The sequence below is a fragment of the Triturus cristatus genome, chromosome 1_1, assembly GCF_964204655.1.
Source record: "Triturus cristatus chromosome 1_1, aTriCri1.1, whole genome shotgun sequence".
Classification (NCBI taxonomy): Eukaryota; Metazoa; Chordata; class Amphibia; order Caudata; family Salamandridae; genus Triturus; species Triturus cristatus.
In genome coordinates this window covers 43,993,878-44,011,121 of record NC_140579.1, presented here as the reverse complement: position 1 = coordinate 44,011,121, position 17,244 = coordinate 43,993,878, and the positions used below count along the sequence as shown (strand labels likewise).

General features: G+C 45.3%; 1 protein-coding gene across 1 annotated transcript in view; it reads right to left on the bottom strand.

Moving 5' to 3' along the window:
• The window catches only part of LOC146869315 (complement C4-like), a 529,345-nt gene that overhangs the window by 354,909 nt on the left and 157,192 nt on the right, over positions 1-17,244 (bottom strand). The window contains exons 9-11 of the mRNA XM_085634104.1: positions 14,080-14,185; positions 10,514-10,646; positions 5,887-6,002 (exon numbers count right to left, since the gene is read on the bottom strand). Coding sequence (XP_085490230.1) covers positions 5,887-6,002; positions 10,514-10,646; positions 14,080-14,185 — 355 coding nt within the window. The remainder of the gene's footprint in view (positions 1-5,886; positions 6,003-10,513; positions 10,647-14,079; positions 14,186-17,244) is intronic.

The window sequence follows — 17,244 nt, the reverse complement described above, 5'->3', positions numbered from 1 at the left end:
AAGTCGAGAACTTATGAAATCTGTAGAAATAAATACAATACACAATGCAATCTGGTACTCTTAAAAGGATTTGTCACTGGTAATCCAAACTGGAAATGGTAATTTAATTGATAATTGTTAATCACAAATGAAAAACAGTATTCACAAAAGAATGTGTCAATCTCAATATAGTAATGAAACCATAACTGACTGACGGACTGCACGTGTAAAGCACTGTTTGACCTGTCAGCCATAAGGTGGTCTTCCCCAAAACTCTTTGCATCCACTCCTCTTATTTTGCAGAATTTATTTTTGCTTGCCTTAGGACTCTGTAATGTAATTTAAGGTGGATTTGTAGAGCACAGCTTGTCACCCGTGAGAGCATCCAGGCTCTGAGTAGGTGAGTGTAGGCGTGTGGTTAGGCTGGGCTTGGGTACAGGAAGTCTTGAGGGTTTTGCAAGAAGACTAATTGAATAGTCAGGTCTTCAGCTTCTTGTGGAATTCAAGAACTGAGGAGGAGTCCCGGATGTGTAGCGAGAGGTAATTCCAGGATGTTCTGCTTCTGTGGATGAGTGGTGTGTGTTTCGCTGAGAGTGATGCTGAGCGAAGTTGTCTGGTGGGTTGGTGGAAGTGAAGCTAGTGTTTGAGGTATGTGGTATGTGGGTTCTGTGTTGTGTACTGGCTTGAATGCGTCATGAGAGATTTCAACTGGCAGCACTTCTGGATGAGGAGCCAATGAAGCTTTGTGAGGAGTGGTGTGGGTTCAACGTGGGAGGTTGAGGACGAGTCTGGCGGTAGCAGCATTTTGGATGGTTTGGCGTCTGTGAAGAAGCTGGGTTGGGATGCCGGTATAGAGTGCGTTGCTGTATTCCAATCTGCTTGTGATTAGGGCCTGCGTGATGGTACGTCTGGTGTCCAGTCGGAGCCACTTGAAGATTTTACATAACATGCAGAGGGCGTGGAAGTATGAGAAGGTGACGGCATTGACCTGTGGCGTCATGGCGAGGTTGATGTCCAGGATGAGGCCTAGCTTTCTAGAGTAGTGGGTTGGGGTAGATGTAGGTCAAATGTTAAGTGGATCACCAGGTGGAGTCCCAAGGAGAGGTCTTATTCCCAAAGATCAGCACTTCAGTTTTGTCTGTTTTGAGCTTGAGGCAGTTTTCTTTTATCGAATTGCCAGCACTTGCCATACATGGTTTGAAGTTTGTCTTGGTGGTGACAGTGGCATCTCGAGGGAAAGAATGAGCAGGGTGTCATCAGCGCAGGAAAGGATGTTGATTTCATGGGAACCTGATGATGTTTGCCAGAGGAGTCATGTACATGTTGAAAAGCGTGGGGCTGAGTGATGATCTCTGTGGGACACGGCAGATAAGGTCCTTTTGATTCTAAAGTGAACAATGTTAGTCTGACTCATTGTATTCTTCAAGAGAGGAAGGAAGCTATCCATTTCAGTGCTGGTTCTTGGATTCCCACTTTGAGTAGTCTGGCGATGAGTATGTGATGGTTGAGGAGGAAGAGGGCGATGGTCTGTCCATGGTCGAGTATTGTGAGTATGACATCTTTGGCAGCGATGAGGGCTGTTTCGGGTACTGTGGTTGTTTTGGGATCCTGATTATGAGTCGTCCAGGAGCTTGTGGCATTCTAGGTGGTCAGAGAGTTGTCTGTTGATGGTCTTCCTGATGACTTTGGCTGTGAAGGGGAGAAGCGAGATGGAACGATAGTTACTGAGTACTTCGGATTTGGCTGAGGTTTTTTTTGAGGAGGGCAGTGACTTCGGCATGTTTCCACCTATCTGGGAAGGTTCTTGAGAGAGGTGTTGATGATGGCAGTGAGTGCAGCGCTGATCGTGGCTCTTCCGAGGTTGTAGATATGGCGGGGGCAAGGGTCTGTGGGAGCCCCGGAGTAGACTGTCATCATCATTGCTGCAGTGTCCCCGATGGATAGAGGATTCCATGCTGTCAGTTTGTCGTCTTTGGTTGATGAGGTTAGCAGACTAGGAAGGTCGATGAGGGGGTAGCTGGGGTTTGAAGTGGCTGTAGATCTTGGTGGTTTTTTGTGGAAGAAGCCAGAGAGGTTGTTGCAGAGTTCTTCTGTTGGGGTGAGGGTGTTGGCTGCTAATGTTGGGTTGGTGATTTCCTGTACAATGGTAAAAAGTTCTTAGCAGTGTTTGGAGCTAGATTACATTCTCAGGATAAGGGCCTTTTTTGCCCTCTTTCACTTGGTGATGAACGTGTCTAAGTGCGGCCTTGTAGGTGTTTCTTGCAGTTGTTCCTTTGGTGGTTCTCCATTTCCTTCTGAGTTGTTTGCAAACCTTCTTGGATTCTCTGAGGTCATCATTGTACCAGCTGGATCTTTTGGGTTTGGTGTTTTTCAGGGGTGCCAGGGTATTGGCGAAGGTGGTGATCTAGTTGTTGAAGTTTTTTGTGTCAGTGATGAGGACGTTAGTGGAGTCTGAGTAGTTTATTTGTAGGGCATTGAGCCATTCTGTTTCTGTAACAGTCTTCCAGCTGTGTCTTGGGGTGTTGCTAGACTCCATAAGGGTAGTTGTTGGCCCTATTAAGTGGAAGTAGACAATAGAGTGGTCATCCCATGTGAGTGGAGTGATGTGGCTGACTTTAACTTTATTGCTGGGAGATAGAATGGAGTCCAGGGTGTGTACGGCAATATGGGTAGGGTTTTGTACACGCTAGGTGAGGCCGGTGTCTTGTAGACTTTCGAGCATGCCCAGGTGATGGAATCTGTAGGGATGTCGAGAGGAAAGTTGAGATTGCCTAGAAGTATGATGTTTTTGGTACACGTGGTGAAAAATTCTGTGGGGAGGTCCTCGGCGAGGGTGCCTTTGATAGGGGTTGTACTGTCAGTTTGAAGCTTGAAGTGCACCTGTTCCATAAAAGTGGCTTGTGGATTGGTGTGAGAGGTATGCTGGATGGTGTCTCTGTGGATGATGGTGAGTCCTCCCTGTGGTTTATGGGGTTGGACCTGCTGCCGGATTTTTTCCAGCGCCGATGTGGGGTTGAGTCGGGTTTTGGTGAGGAAGAAGAGGTCCTGTGCATGGGAGTCGATGAGGTCCCAAATCTCGGTGGAGTTCTTGCGGAGTGATCATGTGTTGATTGTTTGTGAGTGCTGTTGTGTGGTGCTGTGTGAGTGCGGGTCTTGAGTTCTGACTTGGTGAGATATGTGGTGTGTGTCGTTGGTGGGAGTGGGTGTGTGTACGCAGGTGAAGAGGCAATGCAAGCAGGCAAAGGGGCCAACCATGGACTGAGCTGAGGCAGCAGCTTTCGTGGCAGCATCCAGGGTTAAGCAGGTGGATCTTCCCGACGGTGTAGCTGCATGAGGAGTTTGGACCAGGGTTCCTGGTGCTGGGTGTGGCCCAGGCATGGACTGGTGCCGATGGGCTTTCCTCTGTAGCTGTAGCCTTCATTAAGTAGGACCTTGGAGAGTGGGAGGCGCGCTGAGGGCAGTGGGCGTGCTAAGCAGGAGTGGGAAAGTCTGGCAGGGAGAGCAAGAAAGTCTGGCGTGATTAGCAATATAAGAAGCAGGATCGGCAGAGCAAGTCTGAGGGTGGGTGGGCAAAAACTGTCAGAAGAGACCACAATGCAAACCGGAGCACTGAAAGGAGCAAAACATGCAGAAACAAGTGGTAAAGAGGAAAAATGGATACAAAAAGGAGCAGTTAAACAGAGATAGAACAAACAGCACCGACAAAGAAAGAGCAGTTACTGAGTCAGCGGCAGAACAAGCAGTTAAATAAGAAAAACGGCAGGAGACAGACACCAACACGAGTCAGAAGGGCAAGGCGAGGGCAAGGGCACACTGAGCAGACGAGTGACACCAGGGCACCTACTATGCACCCTTTACCACTGCTAACCAGTGCTAAAGTGCTTGTGCTCTTCCCTTTAAACTTGGTGAAATTGGCTTACACACAATTGGCACATTTAATTTACTTATAAGTCCCTTTTAAAGTGGTGTGCCGTACCCAGGGCCCGTGGATTAAACGGTATTAGAGAGCCTGCCGCACTGATTGTGCCACCCACTTACGTAGCCTCTTAAAACATGATATAGGCCTGCCATTGCGGCCTTTGTGTGAAGTTTTAACTGCCATTTCAACCTGGCAAAATAAACCTTTTCCCAGGCCTAAAGCTTCCTTTTTTCCTATAGAGAAGGGTGCAGTGTATTTAAAAAGTTGCCCATGTACTTTTAAGCTTATTACATTTAATGAGTGATAACCTTTGCTAAGTAGCAGGAAGAAAATTCATGCCTGGTGTCTAAGAAATTGTAATTGAAATTGCAGGAGGACCATTAGAAGTAGGATTGGGAAGGAGGACTGGGGGCTATTAAGGCCAGTGGAACTAGCCTCAGAAGACCCAATATATGAAGGCCAGACAAAGGAGTACTAGAACTAAGACCAGGACTACATGGCCCAACGTGACCAGTATCAGAAGGATTATGAACAGGCAAATCAGGGGACTAGATAAACCAGAGGAGACAAACCAGGGGGACTGATGGGCGAGAAGTAGGATGAGAAGGATGAAAAGGTCCAGTACAGGGAGCCTGTGAAACGGGAGACCTAAGATCCAAACAGTTAGGGGCAGGAGTACATGGGAATGATGGCCAGTAAAACCAGAACCAGGAAATACAGGGCCAGGAAGTTCTTCGACTAGCATGAACTGAAGACCAAGAAACATCAGAACTAGAAAAGGCTAGGCTGATCTGTGACAGGACAAGTTCTGGCAGAGCCATACGAGCAAGGTGCAGGAGGACGAGGGCCAAGATGACCAGGATCAGATTGAAGAGGTTCAAGTCGATCAGGACCTGAGGGGCAATGGTCAGCATGTCCAGGAATAAGAAGGACAGGGATTTGGAAGACCATGGGGGGCAATGCCAAGGGTACCCAGAAGACAAGGGCAAGAGGACTACGTAAACTAAAAGGATCATGACAATGAGGACCAGAAACAGAGCTAAGAGGGTCATGAAGATCAGGACCTATGGGACCAGGGATCCGAATACCAAGTGTGCCAGAGCTAAGAGGACCAGTGGCTCCACAACCAAATGGAAAAGGAAGCTCAATTCACAGAGGCCCAGAGTATCAGGACCTGGCATACCAGGACAAGCAGGACTAGGATCAGGAAGAAAAGGAAGCTCCCCCTCCGGCTAGAGATGGCCCATCCTGCCAACATCTAGTCTCCTCTGTGATACCGTTGAATACACAAAAGCCAAATGCCGGCTACACCTAGTCATGTGACCCAGGAAACAGACTGACGGTACTAAATGGTTAGGACAAGAAAATGCAAACTTACTAAAAGTGGCATTTTCAAAATTGTGACTTAAAATCTGACTTTCTGTATCATTTACAATTGAAACTCACCTTGACAATATTTTTGCTCTCGATATTCTTAACATCTTAGCGGAGGGAAGCAGTAGCCTCATCTGTCGAGGTCCCACCAAATTCATGATGGAATAGAGCCAGAGTTACTGTCAATCAGTGGGATATATCCATGCTTATCCAGATAAAGACAATTGAAACTCTCATGGTGTCAGAAGTGGGTGATGTGCTTGTTGGCTGACCTAAAGTATTGGTAGTGTTTTCCATGTAATACTTATTTCCCACCATTCTCTAGCATAGGAAATAGCAAGCGCTTCTGCCTGGGCCATCTTGAACAAATTCCTGACCTACTGCAGGGCCACAATAGTGTCTCCAATGGAACAGATGTGAAGGTCTGATTACTTGTCTTTATTTATTTACATAATGTGTGTGTGTTCCCTTGCCTATGGCTTTCCCATGATGAAGTAAGACTACATATCCCATAAATCATAGTGATGTGTTCAGTCACCGTGTTTGCCCTCTAATGTTCAGCCTCATCACTCCCAGAAGGAGCCGTGCACTTGTCTAGCTTACGTCATACTCACCTGCACCTTAAAAGACGTTCCCGGAACATAGTACCGCTCAGTCTTCGAAAGGTCCACCACGTAAGGAGATGCCACAAATTTCACAGTGCTCAGCTCCTGCTCTTCGAGGGCCCCAGCTGTAGAGTGAAACAAGGCGTCCAAACTGTAAACACAGCACTTTTAAGCTTTTAAGTTCTATCACAATTTACAGAAACTGCAAAGTCGAGATGCTCCTAGTTTTAGCTGCAGAGTCTGGGGCCTCACTTGGGTCCCTCCAGCTGTGCAGGGGGTGTACCATTTAGGAGGCCCCAGTTAACCTAAGTTCCTTGTACATTTGGGTCTGATGTATCAAAGAGTTTGACCCATTATGTGTCTATGGAGAAATGCGTTAATATGAAAGGGCCCTGGCGAGGTGGCTTTAGTCCAGAGAATGGGTGAGTTGCGTGCTCATGACTGAAGTATGCAGTGATCTGCAGGTTACAAGTTGGGATTCCCGCAGGGCCATCTTAGACTTCCATCCTTTTGGGGTTTTGAATTGAGTGCCAATAAATTGTGTAACAGTAGCACACCAGCCACCATCCCATGTGCTTTCAGATGTCACTGTACATCAGCCATTGCCCATTCAAAGACAAAACGTATCACTGACAGAATATCGGAAACACAAATATCGTGAGGACAGAATATTGTGTCACAAATATCGAGGACCAAAACATCGAGAACGTAAGTGCAAAAGGGTAAGTATAGATTTACTATTCTAAACTCCACATCTACGTATCTTGAAAATATAAATATCGTTAACGTACATATATGTGGAATTATATAGAGTAAAACTTTACTTACCTATAGAAACTTACCTTGACAATACTTTTGCTCTCGATATTCTTAACAAGATATTTTGTCCACACAGGACATTTTCTCCACTATTTTCTCTGCACAACAGAAAAAATATAACTTCCTTCTAACAGCACAATTGGTCCTTTCTTTAGGGAGTTTGACACAATAATCGCTTATAACACACCCTATTTTCATAACTGTTTCTGATCACTTGCTATTGAATATATACTCGACGCCAGTGCGTACTCTAAGAACCCCTTGGATCCAATACTGTTTCCCAACACACATCCCATTCTTAACCGATCGTTGACCCCCCTCTGTCTGATTGGGATGTCATTTACACGCTACTGATACCCTCCAGCCCTCCGTCTCACCGCATTCCTGAGCCAAATACACAACATCCTCAACCCACTTTTATTTCATCAAAATAATGGTATCCTGACTCATGCCGCTGGCTCACACTATGGTGCAGGCACATTCTCCTCTACAAGGACACATCCACAGGGCTGGATGTCACATGCGTAGACGCACTGTCAAGGTAAGCATACACAGGAAGTATACATTTACTATTCTTAACTCCACATCTACTTACCTTAATCATAAATGAGTGGCCAGTATTGTGGTGGATTTATAAACATCCATAATGTGATAAAACGCCTTGTCTTCTATCTCTCGAACCGATCTATCTCGCGGGTCTGGAAGTCCAAACCCACAAATGCTTCACTTTCAGTAGGTGTCAGTCAAGGCTCTGTCCCTCGCTCTCTTCTTTTTTACTCCATCTCCTTCGGGGACATCATTTCCTCTTTTGAGCTCTCATTCAATTTTGTATGCAAAATACTACATCACAATGCATTAACCGTCCATAACATCACAATGCATTAACCGTCCATAACATCACAATGCATTAACCGTCCATAACATTACAATGCATTAACCGTATAACATCACAATGCAATAACCGTCCATAACATTACAATGCATTAACCGTATAACATCACAATGCATTAACCGTCCATAACATCACAATGCATTAACCGTCCATAACATCACAATGCATTAACCGTCCATAACATCACAATGCATTAACCGTATAACATCACAATGCAATAACCGTCCATAACATCACAATGCATTAACCATCCATAACATTGTAATGCAATAACCGTCCATAACATCACAATGCATTAACTGTCCATAACATCACAATGCATTAACCGTTCATAACATCACAATGCATTAACTGTCCATAACATCACAATGCATTAACCGTCCATAACATCACAATGCGTTAACCGTCCATAACATCACAATGCAATAACCGTCCATAACATCACAATGCATTAACTGTCCATAACATCACAGTGCATTAACTGGCCATAACATCACAATGCATTAACCGTCCATAACATCACAATGCATTAACCATCCATAACATCACAATGCATTAACCGTTCATAACATTGCAATGCAATAACCGTCCATAACATCACAATGCATTAACAGATTATAACACCACAGTGCATTAACTGTCCATAACATCACAATGCATTAACAGATTCTAACATCACAATGCATTAACCGTCTATGACATAACAATGCACTAACCGTCCATACCATCACAATGCATTAACCGTCCATAACATCTCAATGCATTAACCATCCATAACATAGCAATGCATTAACCGTCCCTAACATAGCAATGCATTAACCATCCATAACATCACAATGCATTAACCATCCATAACATCACAATGCATTACCCATCCATAACATTGCAATGCATTAACCATCCATAACATCGCAATGCATTAACTGTCCATAACATCACAATGCATTAACGGACTACAACATCACAATGCATTAACCGTCCATAACATCACAATGCATTAACCGTCCATAAAGTTTCAATGCATTAACTGTCCATAACATCACAATGCATTAACGGACTATAACATCACAATGCATTAACCGTCCATAATATCACAATGCATTAACTGTCCATAACATCACAATGCATTAACGGACTATAACATCACAATGCATTAACCGTCCATAATATCACAATGCATTAACCGTCCATAAAATCACAATGCAATAACCGTCCATAACATCACGATGCATTAACTGTCCATAACATAGCAATGTATTAACTGTCCATAACATCACAATACATTAACCATCCATAACATCAAAATGCACTAACCGTTCATAACATCACATGCATTAACCGTCCATAACATAACAATGCAATAACTATCCATAACATCACAATACACTAACCGTTCATAACATCACAATGCATTAACCATCCATAACATCGCAATGCAATAACCGTCCATAGCATCACAATGCATTAACCGTGCATAACATCGCAATGCATTAACTGTCTATAACCGAGCTACTGTTCCTATCACTCATTGACTTTATGCTTGTCTTTGACCCTGTACAGCGCTCCGCTACCTTCTTGCTCTATATAAGTATTATACACATTCAACACAAAATACTACATAAATTCATACATACGGCCCCAAAATCTTTTTTTATTTCCTACTTTTTTGCCCTTCTTCAGTCACATGTATTTAATTGTCCTACTATCATTTGTTTCTAGATTGCTTTACAGTTCCCCATGTGAACCTCCTCTAATTCTGAAGTCCTGTATTTCTCCTCCTCATTGGCACCTCCCAAAACAAAACACAGTCACACATAACTACTACAACAACCTCAGAATAATATCAGGTTTGGAATGCACACAAGAGTCACACAGATATCCCATTCAACATGGCAAAACACCCATCAAGTCACCAGTATAGTACTGCAATACAGGGCTTTTATAATCTGAATAGTTGGCCTTACACTCTCTTGAGAAGATACCTTCTACACTCCTTTTTAGGCAGACTCCCACCTCATCCTATCATGCCAAGCTGACTGGATTTCCACCCAAAAACACAGCCACATACCAGGCATGTGTACAAAGCAGTGAATGGTACTGCCCCAACCCTCTCTGGCATCTTACACCAGCTGCACTCAATCCAAGATCCACAAACTCTAGTGTGCTAGTTGCACTTGGCAGCACTTGGCCTCCTCGAGGTTCCGAGCAGTGTATTTATCTTCAAGATCCTCTGCACTGGACCTCACTCCCACCAGTCACTCTGGCAAACTTTGTTTCTCCAGATTTGGAAAAAGTATTAAAATGGAATCCATTGTTAATGGAATTAAATGAGGCAGTGCTGCCCTATTCATCAGCAACTGTAAATGTATTTATTGTTAGCTTACATTTCTCATATAGTTTGCCCAAATACTAGACATCGCAACTGATCACTTCGGCTCAATGTTAACCATCTTACCCCCAGTTTTCATGGTATTCGTACTGTTTGTGTTTTTTTAGATGAAATAAATATCTAAACAGCAGGATTCCCAGGGCTACCTCAAGACATGCTTTAGGGTGAATTATTGGCTGGGGGTTGTCATTTTGTGTTTGTTATGTCACTGAGTTATTCTGGTCATGTGAGGTGTATTAGCAGAACTGTCCTGATGTCCATGTTGTTAGTTGGTCCAGAGGATCCTGTGTGTCAGGGTTGAGATGCATTGGCAGTGCTCGAAGAGCAGTGACCCTGTAGGTCAAGACAGAGATCTATCAGCAGAGATTAGTGCTGGCAAAGTACCTAAAAAGTAGTGGTCATTCAAGTCAGTATTTAGGGGCACGAGTACAGCAGTGGACAGGTCCTGGTGCTGAAATAGGGGGTGTACGGGGAGGTATAAATACATTTGGTGCATTATGGTACTGGTAGTTGAATGGCCCAACACCGCTACTCACTTGCGATCTCCAGCACGGTCACAGCAATGTACAGGTGCCTCCCCTTCAGATCGGCCAGGGACAGGTTGAAGGTTTTACAAATGCTTGAAATGCTTTCCCCTGTCAAACTGACCTCAGCTTTCCCCTCCACCAGCTGTTGGTAGAGAAAGACATAGAAAGAAGTAACTAAGAAAACATCATTGATAACTAGCTGATCACAATGATAGAAATGTAGATATTGATTGATAGAGCACATAAACAAAAGACATTGAGGATTTCCTGATCACACTCATAGATTTCTTTTGATACAATATGTAAGCAAAAGTATTTGATAACTTGCTGATCACACTGATCTATGTTCTCTGATACAATAACTGAATAACCCACCACAATGATGACATCTTGCCACCGCTGTTCCAGAACCTACATTTCTGCACATCTGAGGATAGAGAACCCCATAGATGTGGCGTGTCATCTTTAATATCTAAATGCTTATGTTGTATGCATCTTGTTTTGTTTTGGTGTTTTAGGGCATTGTGCACACTGACACAGGCCTGTGCCCTGCTAGGTACATTACAGAGTAATGGAACATAAGCTCTCACCAGTCTTACCTGGCAATCAAGTCAGTAGTGTTTTGTGAATGTTTTAACAGATGCCTGAAACAGGTGCTACACATGGCAACATAAAGGTAGCAGCATTCGCTCTGGTCGAGTGAGCCCACACATGTTCCGGAGGCTCCTTATGGGCCAATGTGTAACAGATTGTAATAGCTGATCGATGACCCTGTGGTCCTTAGTACAATGGATGTACAAGATCAAGGCCTTCTTGGCGTCCAAGCAGTATAGCCTCTCCTCCTCTTTCAAGGGCAGAGGTGGAGCAAAGAATTGCAGAAGGGTGATGGATTTTCTGACTTGAAAAAAGTCACCTCCTTTGGCAGGAATCCTGCAACACCAGTTTTCCGGGGGAAAAGGTGGTGTACGATGGATGCATGACAGAGCTTGTAGCTCACTCATGCAGCAAGCTGAAGTTATCACTGTGAAAAAAACTGTCGTAGAGACAACGGACACAAAGGACAGCTGTGCATCTGCTAAATTTGGTACACATAAAAAATGTGAGAAGAAAATTAAGGTCAAACCGCGGCATCATAAAAGGCTTGGGTTGACACGTGTGAACCAAATCATTGGTCTGGGAAATGCAAAAAGGCAGAAACTGCTGGCAACCAATAACGGTGCTCATTGCAAGTCTGTGATGGGCTAAAGACAGCACAAAAAGTAAAACACACAACAACTTTGCTTGTAATGGATTTGTATGAAAGGATGTGCAACAGGCTTCAAATCTATCCCAGTGTCCAGCATAAACCGTTTTCGTAGATGGATGCCTGGTCACTAGGATGATATCCACTACTTTGGGAGGAAGAGCGAAAGCAGTCAACTGTCACTGCTCAATCTCCATGCATGGAGTTGTAGATTGTCTAGGCCCAGGTGCAGGCCAGTGCTCTGCTGCTGGGACAAGAGAAGAACCACTCAAACAGGCCGCCTGATCGGATGACAGGCCCAGAAATGTTGGAATACCACACTCATGACTTGGGCCCGGTTATTCCTGATCTTCTTCAGAACTCTGGGCAAGAGAGGCAGGGGGAGAAGGAGTCTGACAGGGATGATAGGACATAGCCCTGTTGAATGATTTGGAGCACCTACTGTAAGGATGTGATGCTCTGCCACTCATGAAGGTAAGAACTTGGTCTGCCTATTGCAGGGTGGCCATGCGCTACAGCGGGCAAACTAAAGCGGCTTGGGAGCTGAAGTTGAGGGAATGGGAAACAGAGCCGTTGTAGGCTGGATCCCTGTCTCCGGCCTCAAATGGACTGGTGGGGGTCAACTGCTCCAGTGGAAGGCCTTCGAATTGTCTTTGCCGCTATGTCCCTTCTGAAGCCTTGAAAGATGTGACATTGCTGGGGATACTGCTTGTGAAGTCTGGCCACCTGCCTATTTACCATGGTATAAGAGCAAGGCGTGTCCCTGGTGCCCATCATTATGTCAGTGAGTGCTTCAGCAAAAGAAATAAGTGTCTTTGTAAATGCCTGTCCGGGCTGTGCTTACAGAACTCATGTCAGCACATTTGTCTTGACCTCAATGGATGGAAGATGTATGTCCAAACCTTTGACCACACACTGAATGACCCTAGCAAAAGAAGCTGATTCTTCTGTTATGGGACCAAGTGGGAATTCAAACCAGTATCAGGGAAGAGATCCAGACCACTAGCCTCATGCGAATACATGTACAAGAGTATTGGACATCATCCCCATTGTCATCGCTAAAATGATGTTGGCTTTGGTCAGAGTCTGAGCCAAGCAAGTTGTGAGGCTGGTGGATGATTTCCCAATACCTGAGTTGGAAAGGGGATGGACTGTGGCATTTGTCTTGACTTCGGTCACGGTGGAGTCGGATTAGTTTCAGACAATCTGGTCCTCCTCTGGCATTATCATTATTATTATTATTGTAAAGGACTTATAATGCAGGCAGCTGTGCTGAGGGGTCTCAAGGCGGAGGATAGAGGCAGCTGACGGAGACCGCAGTGGGCAGCTAGAAGAGCCATGACTTCAGATTCTTACAGAAGGCAAGTAAGGGATTACTGTTCCTGAGAGAGGTGGGGAGAGAATTCTGCATTTTAGGACCAAGGCAAGCAAATGAGCGGCCCTTCATGTGGGTAGGATGAAACCTGTGCGTAGCAAACAGCGAGAGGCTGGATGATCTCATCAGACGCGTAAGCACGTGGGGCATCATTGGGCTGGTGTTGACATGTCAAGTACAGGCATGGCCCATGGTGCGGGAATCATGAGTCAGGTTGGGCATTGGCCCCAGAGTCTACATTGAGGACAAGATGCACAGACGGTGTCAAGGATGGTTGTGCTGAGAGTAACTTAACAGGAGGCTTTCTATTATAAATGAGACCTGACGGCGCACCAGAGGGAGCCAGAAATGTGACAACTATGTGTATTATGGTTTCTGTCAAAGGAGACTGATAAATATTGGGTGCATCAGGACAAGTTGGGGGACCCATTCCTCGCTAAGAGACTGGGATCAAGATCGAGAGGCACCTTGATGTCCTTGTGACTTCTCAAGACGAAAGTAGCAGGACAGGGAAAAATTACGCTTTGATTTCAAATTTTTCTTTATTTACCTGACAACTCAATTGAGAGGAAGATCTGTTTGCGAGAATGGCATTGGGAGCGGGAGCAGTCAATGTGGCCCTCAGTTCCTGTGCTAGGCTAGGTCAGTTCAAGTTTTCAACTTTTTAAGTTGATAGCATGAGAATCACTGAGTTGAGTAACATGCCTAATAGTCTCATGCAATGTGGGCTTTATAAATAGTCAGCATCATTTGACTTTTTTCACAGTAGTGATGCTTGCAATGCATAGAGTCATCCTGTGAGTAGATGCACCTATTCACTGCTCCTGAATTAAGAAACCTCTTTGTTAAAGGTGTGGAGCCAATCCACTCCGTGCTTTTCCCATTGCCCTGTGGTGACCCGGAGCTCTGTGGACCCACACATGCGCCAGGTCACCCAGTCAAGTCACACCCACTCACCTTGATCTGCTGCTCCGTGCCTCGCAGGAATTTCTTTGTGCCATCTACGTCCAATATGGCGAACCTCACATAGCTGACCCCTTGAACACTCTTGCCATAAACGTAGCTGGAAAAGAATTTAGATTCATTGGTGTACTGTCTCAAACAGGCTCTGCCTTCCTGCTTGCTAAGGAGAAGTTACGCACCTTCTAGAACACTCTTTCTGGTAGAGACTCTACCTAGTTGCATGTTCCTCACCTTTTAAATATTCCCCAGGTGTCAAACTGGATCCGGAAACATTTCAGCTGTACTTCTGTGTGCCAGTAGTGATGCCGTTGTGCTCTGGAAAGTAGTTGCTTTTGAGGCTGTCTGCGCCCCCAGACGAGGAGCCCCCATAGCAAACTGGTTGTGAGCAGAGTGCAGATTCCTAGACGTGGGTCTTATTAATGGATAGAGTTCAATCACAGAACAGGGAGCATGGGAGGGCCAGTGAGGAATCTGCAGCTAGACAGAGTTTCTACCAAAAGAGCATTACTTTAGGTAAGTAACTTGTTCTTCTGATTAAGAAATCTATCCGCAGATTCCTCACCTTCTGAACAGATACCAAATCAGTACCTAATTGAAGATGGGTGTGTGAAGGGACAAAAACCAGAAAGTTACTCTTTGTGCCTAATCCAGGGCCACAAGGAAGTCTTGGACCTGGTCAGTCCTGACCTCCTTGAGAACTCTGGGCAAGAGTGGCAGACATTGCCCATTCTCAGTGGTTAACAGATCGAGCCAAGTTTCTCCCCATTTGCGGAAAAGACCTTGTGTCACCTGCGGGTGAAACTGCCACTTGTGATCTGTTAGGTGCCTACAGCTGAGCTTGTCCGCACTGGGATTCAATTATCCTGCCTGGTTGCTCGCCACCAAGAAAGATTCACTGGAGGTCCAGATGCATAGGGCCTCCTGGCACAGTGTCCATGACCTCTCCCTGCTCCCCAACCTGTTTGTTGCAGTACAACCAGGTGGTAGTGTTGTCTGTGATCACCTGTGCCAATTTACCCTTGATGGATGGTAGTTAGGCTTTCAATGTCAAGCAGATGGTCCTCAGCTCCAGATGGTTGAAATTCCAGTGACCACTATTGTGGATCTTTTGGAGTCTCCTCGGAGATCTGGACGTGGTAGGAGAAGTTCCCTTGATATTGGGCTCACTAAGTCTTCAGATGCCACTGCTGAACCTTCATAAGCCATCTGGCGTGCTTGACCAGCAGGATGCAGGAGGCCATCAGTCCCAGTAGCCTCAGAGTTGACCTCACTGAAATCCAGGACAGCGGATAACCATAGCCTCAATGTCCTGGACTCTCCTTTCTGAGGCAAAAGAACAAAACCAAACCATGTCCAGAATGACTCAAATGAAGGGGAGTGTCTGAGAAGGAGTGTATGGTATGACTTTGGCACTCTCATAGTGAATCCCAAAAATGACAGAAGGTTTGTCAATGTCTGGAGGTTGTTGACGATTGCCTGGAGTGAGCCCACCTTCAACAGCCAGTCATCAAGGTAGAGAGACGAATGGGACAACTGGCCTCCAAAGGTTTGCTGCTACCACCACCATCACTTTTGTGAACACCTGGAGTGCAGTGGGGAAACCAAAATGGGGGGCACAGAGAACTGGAAAAGCTCCAGTCCCACTACTAACCCCCGGTATTGGCAATGGGCATGTAGGATGGGTATATGGAAATAGGAATCTGTAGGTACAACGCCACAATCCAGTCTCCAGGGTCGAGGGCAGACAAGACCTGGGCTAGCGTTAGAATCTTGGCTTCTTCATCCTAAATGAAGGCGTTGAGTGTGCACAGGTCTAAAATAGGACGATGGCCTCCATCCTTCATTGGCACCAGAAAGTAGCAGTAATAACAACCACAACCTAATTCCGGTGCAGGCACCTTCCTTATAGCACCTTTGGCTAAAGGAACTTGCACTTCCTGCCTTAAAAGGGACAGATGATCTAACAACAGTCATTAGGGGGATGGTGGAAGATGTAGCGGCATGGAAATGAAGGGTAGGGCATACCCCTTTCCAACAATTTGCAGGATCCACCTGTCCCATTTTGTGACCTGCCAACTGGGCAAGAACCATCAGATCCTGCTTCTTATTAGGTAGCTGGGCTCCACTAAGTGCACTTTAAAGGGGTTTGGCAGGTGGGGCTGCAGGGGGGAGAGTGGACTGGGTGGCCAGTTGACCTTGAACACAGGGGCGGTGAGCACCATGACCGCAAAACTGCTAGACACCTTGTTGAGGTTGGACTGGCTGACAATATGTGGTGCCAGTCAGTCAATGTCAAATATTCTTATAAAGCGCACAAATCACCAGAAGGTCTCAAGGCGCTAGCAGCAAAAAAGACAGAGAAACAGACAATAACCTGATACCTAATGCGAAAACTTATTGTGAAAAGAGCCAGGTTTTCAGCCTTTTACGAAAACATTTATGATCAGCTATGGATGAAAGACCTGATGGTAGTTTATTCCAAAGCATGGGGGCAAGGTAAGAAAAGGAACGGCCACCATTACGAGAGGTTTGAATTTGTGGCTGAGCAAGGTATGATTTAGTACCAGACCGTAAGGAACGTCCAGGTACATACCATTGTAGTTTTTTTGGTAGGTAGCCAGGTCCGGTATCATACATTGTCTTGTGTGTAAGACTTAAGATTATAAAATGGCCTCTTTGACACACCGGGAGCCAGTGCAGAGTTTTAAGAATCGGGGCGGAAGGAGATCTGGGGGGTAGATTGAGAATAAGTCTGGCAGCCGTATTATGAAGAATCCGGAGCTTGGAAAGCAAATCTTGATTAAGTGCTGTAAACAAAGCATTGCCATAACCAAGACGGCTAATAACAAGACCCTGTACCAGAGGTTTCCTCGCTTCGATGGGTAGCCACTTAAAAATGTTACGAAGGTTACGCATAATCCCAAAGCAGACGCCTAAAACCTGGTTAATCTGGGCTTTCATGGACAAAGAATTGTCGATGGTAAAGCCTAGGTTGCGTAATGCTAACTTGGGAGAAGGACAAGTACCTAGCTCCGGGGGCCACCAATCCTGTGTCCAGAATTGCTCAGCTCTTCCAAATAGAATAATCTCAGTCTTGCTGCCAATTAGCTGTAGTTTATTTAAGCTCATCCAGTTGGTAATTTGGACCATGCAGCTCTT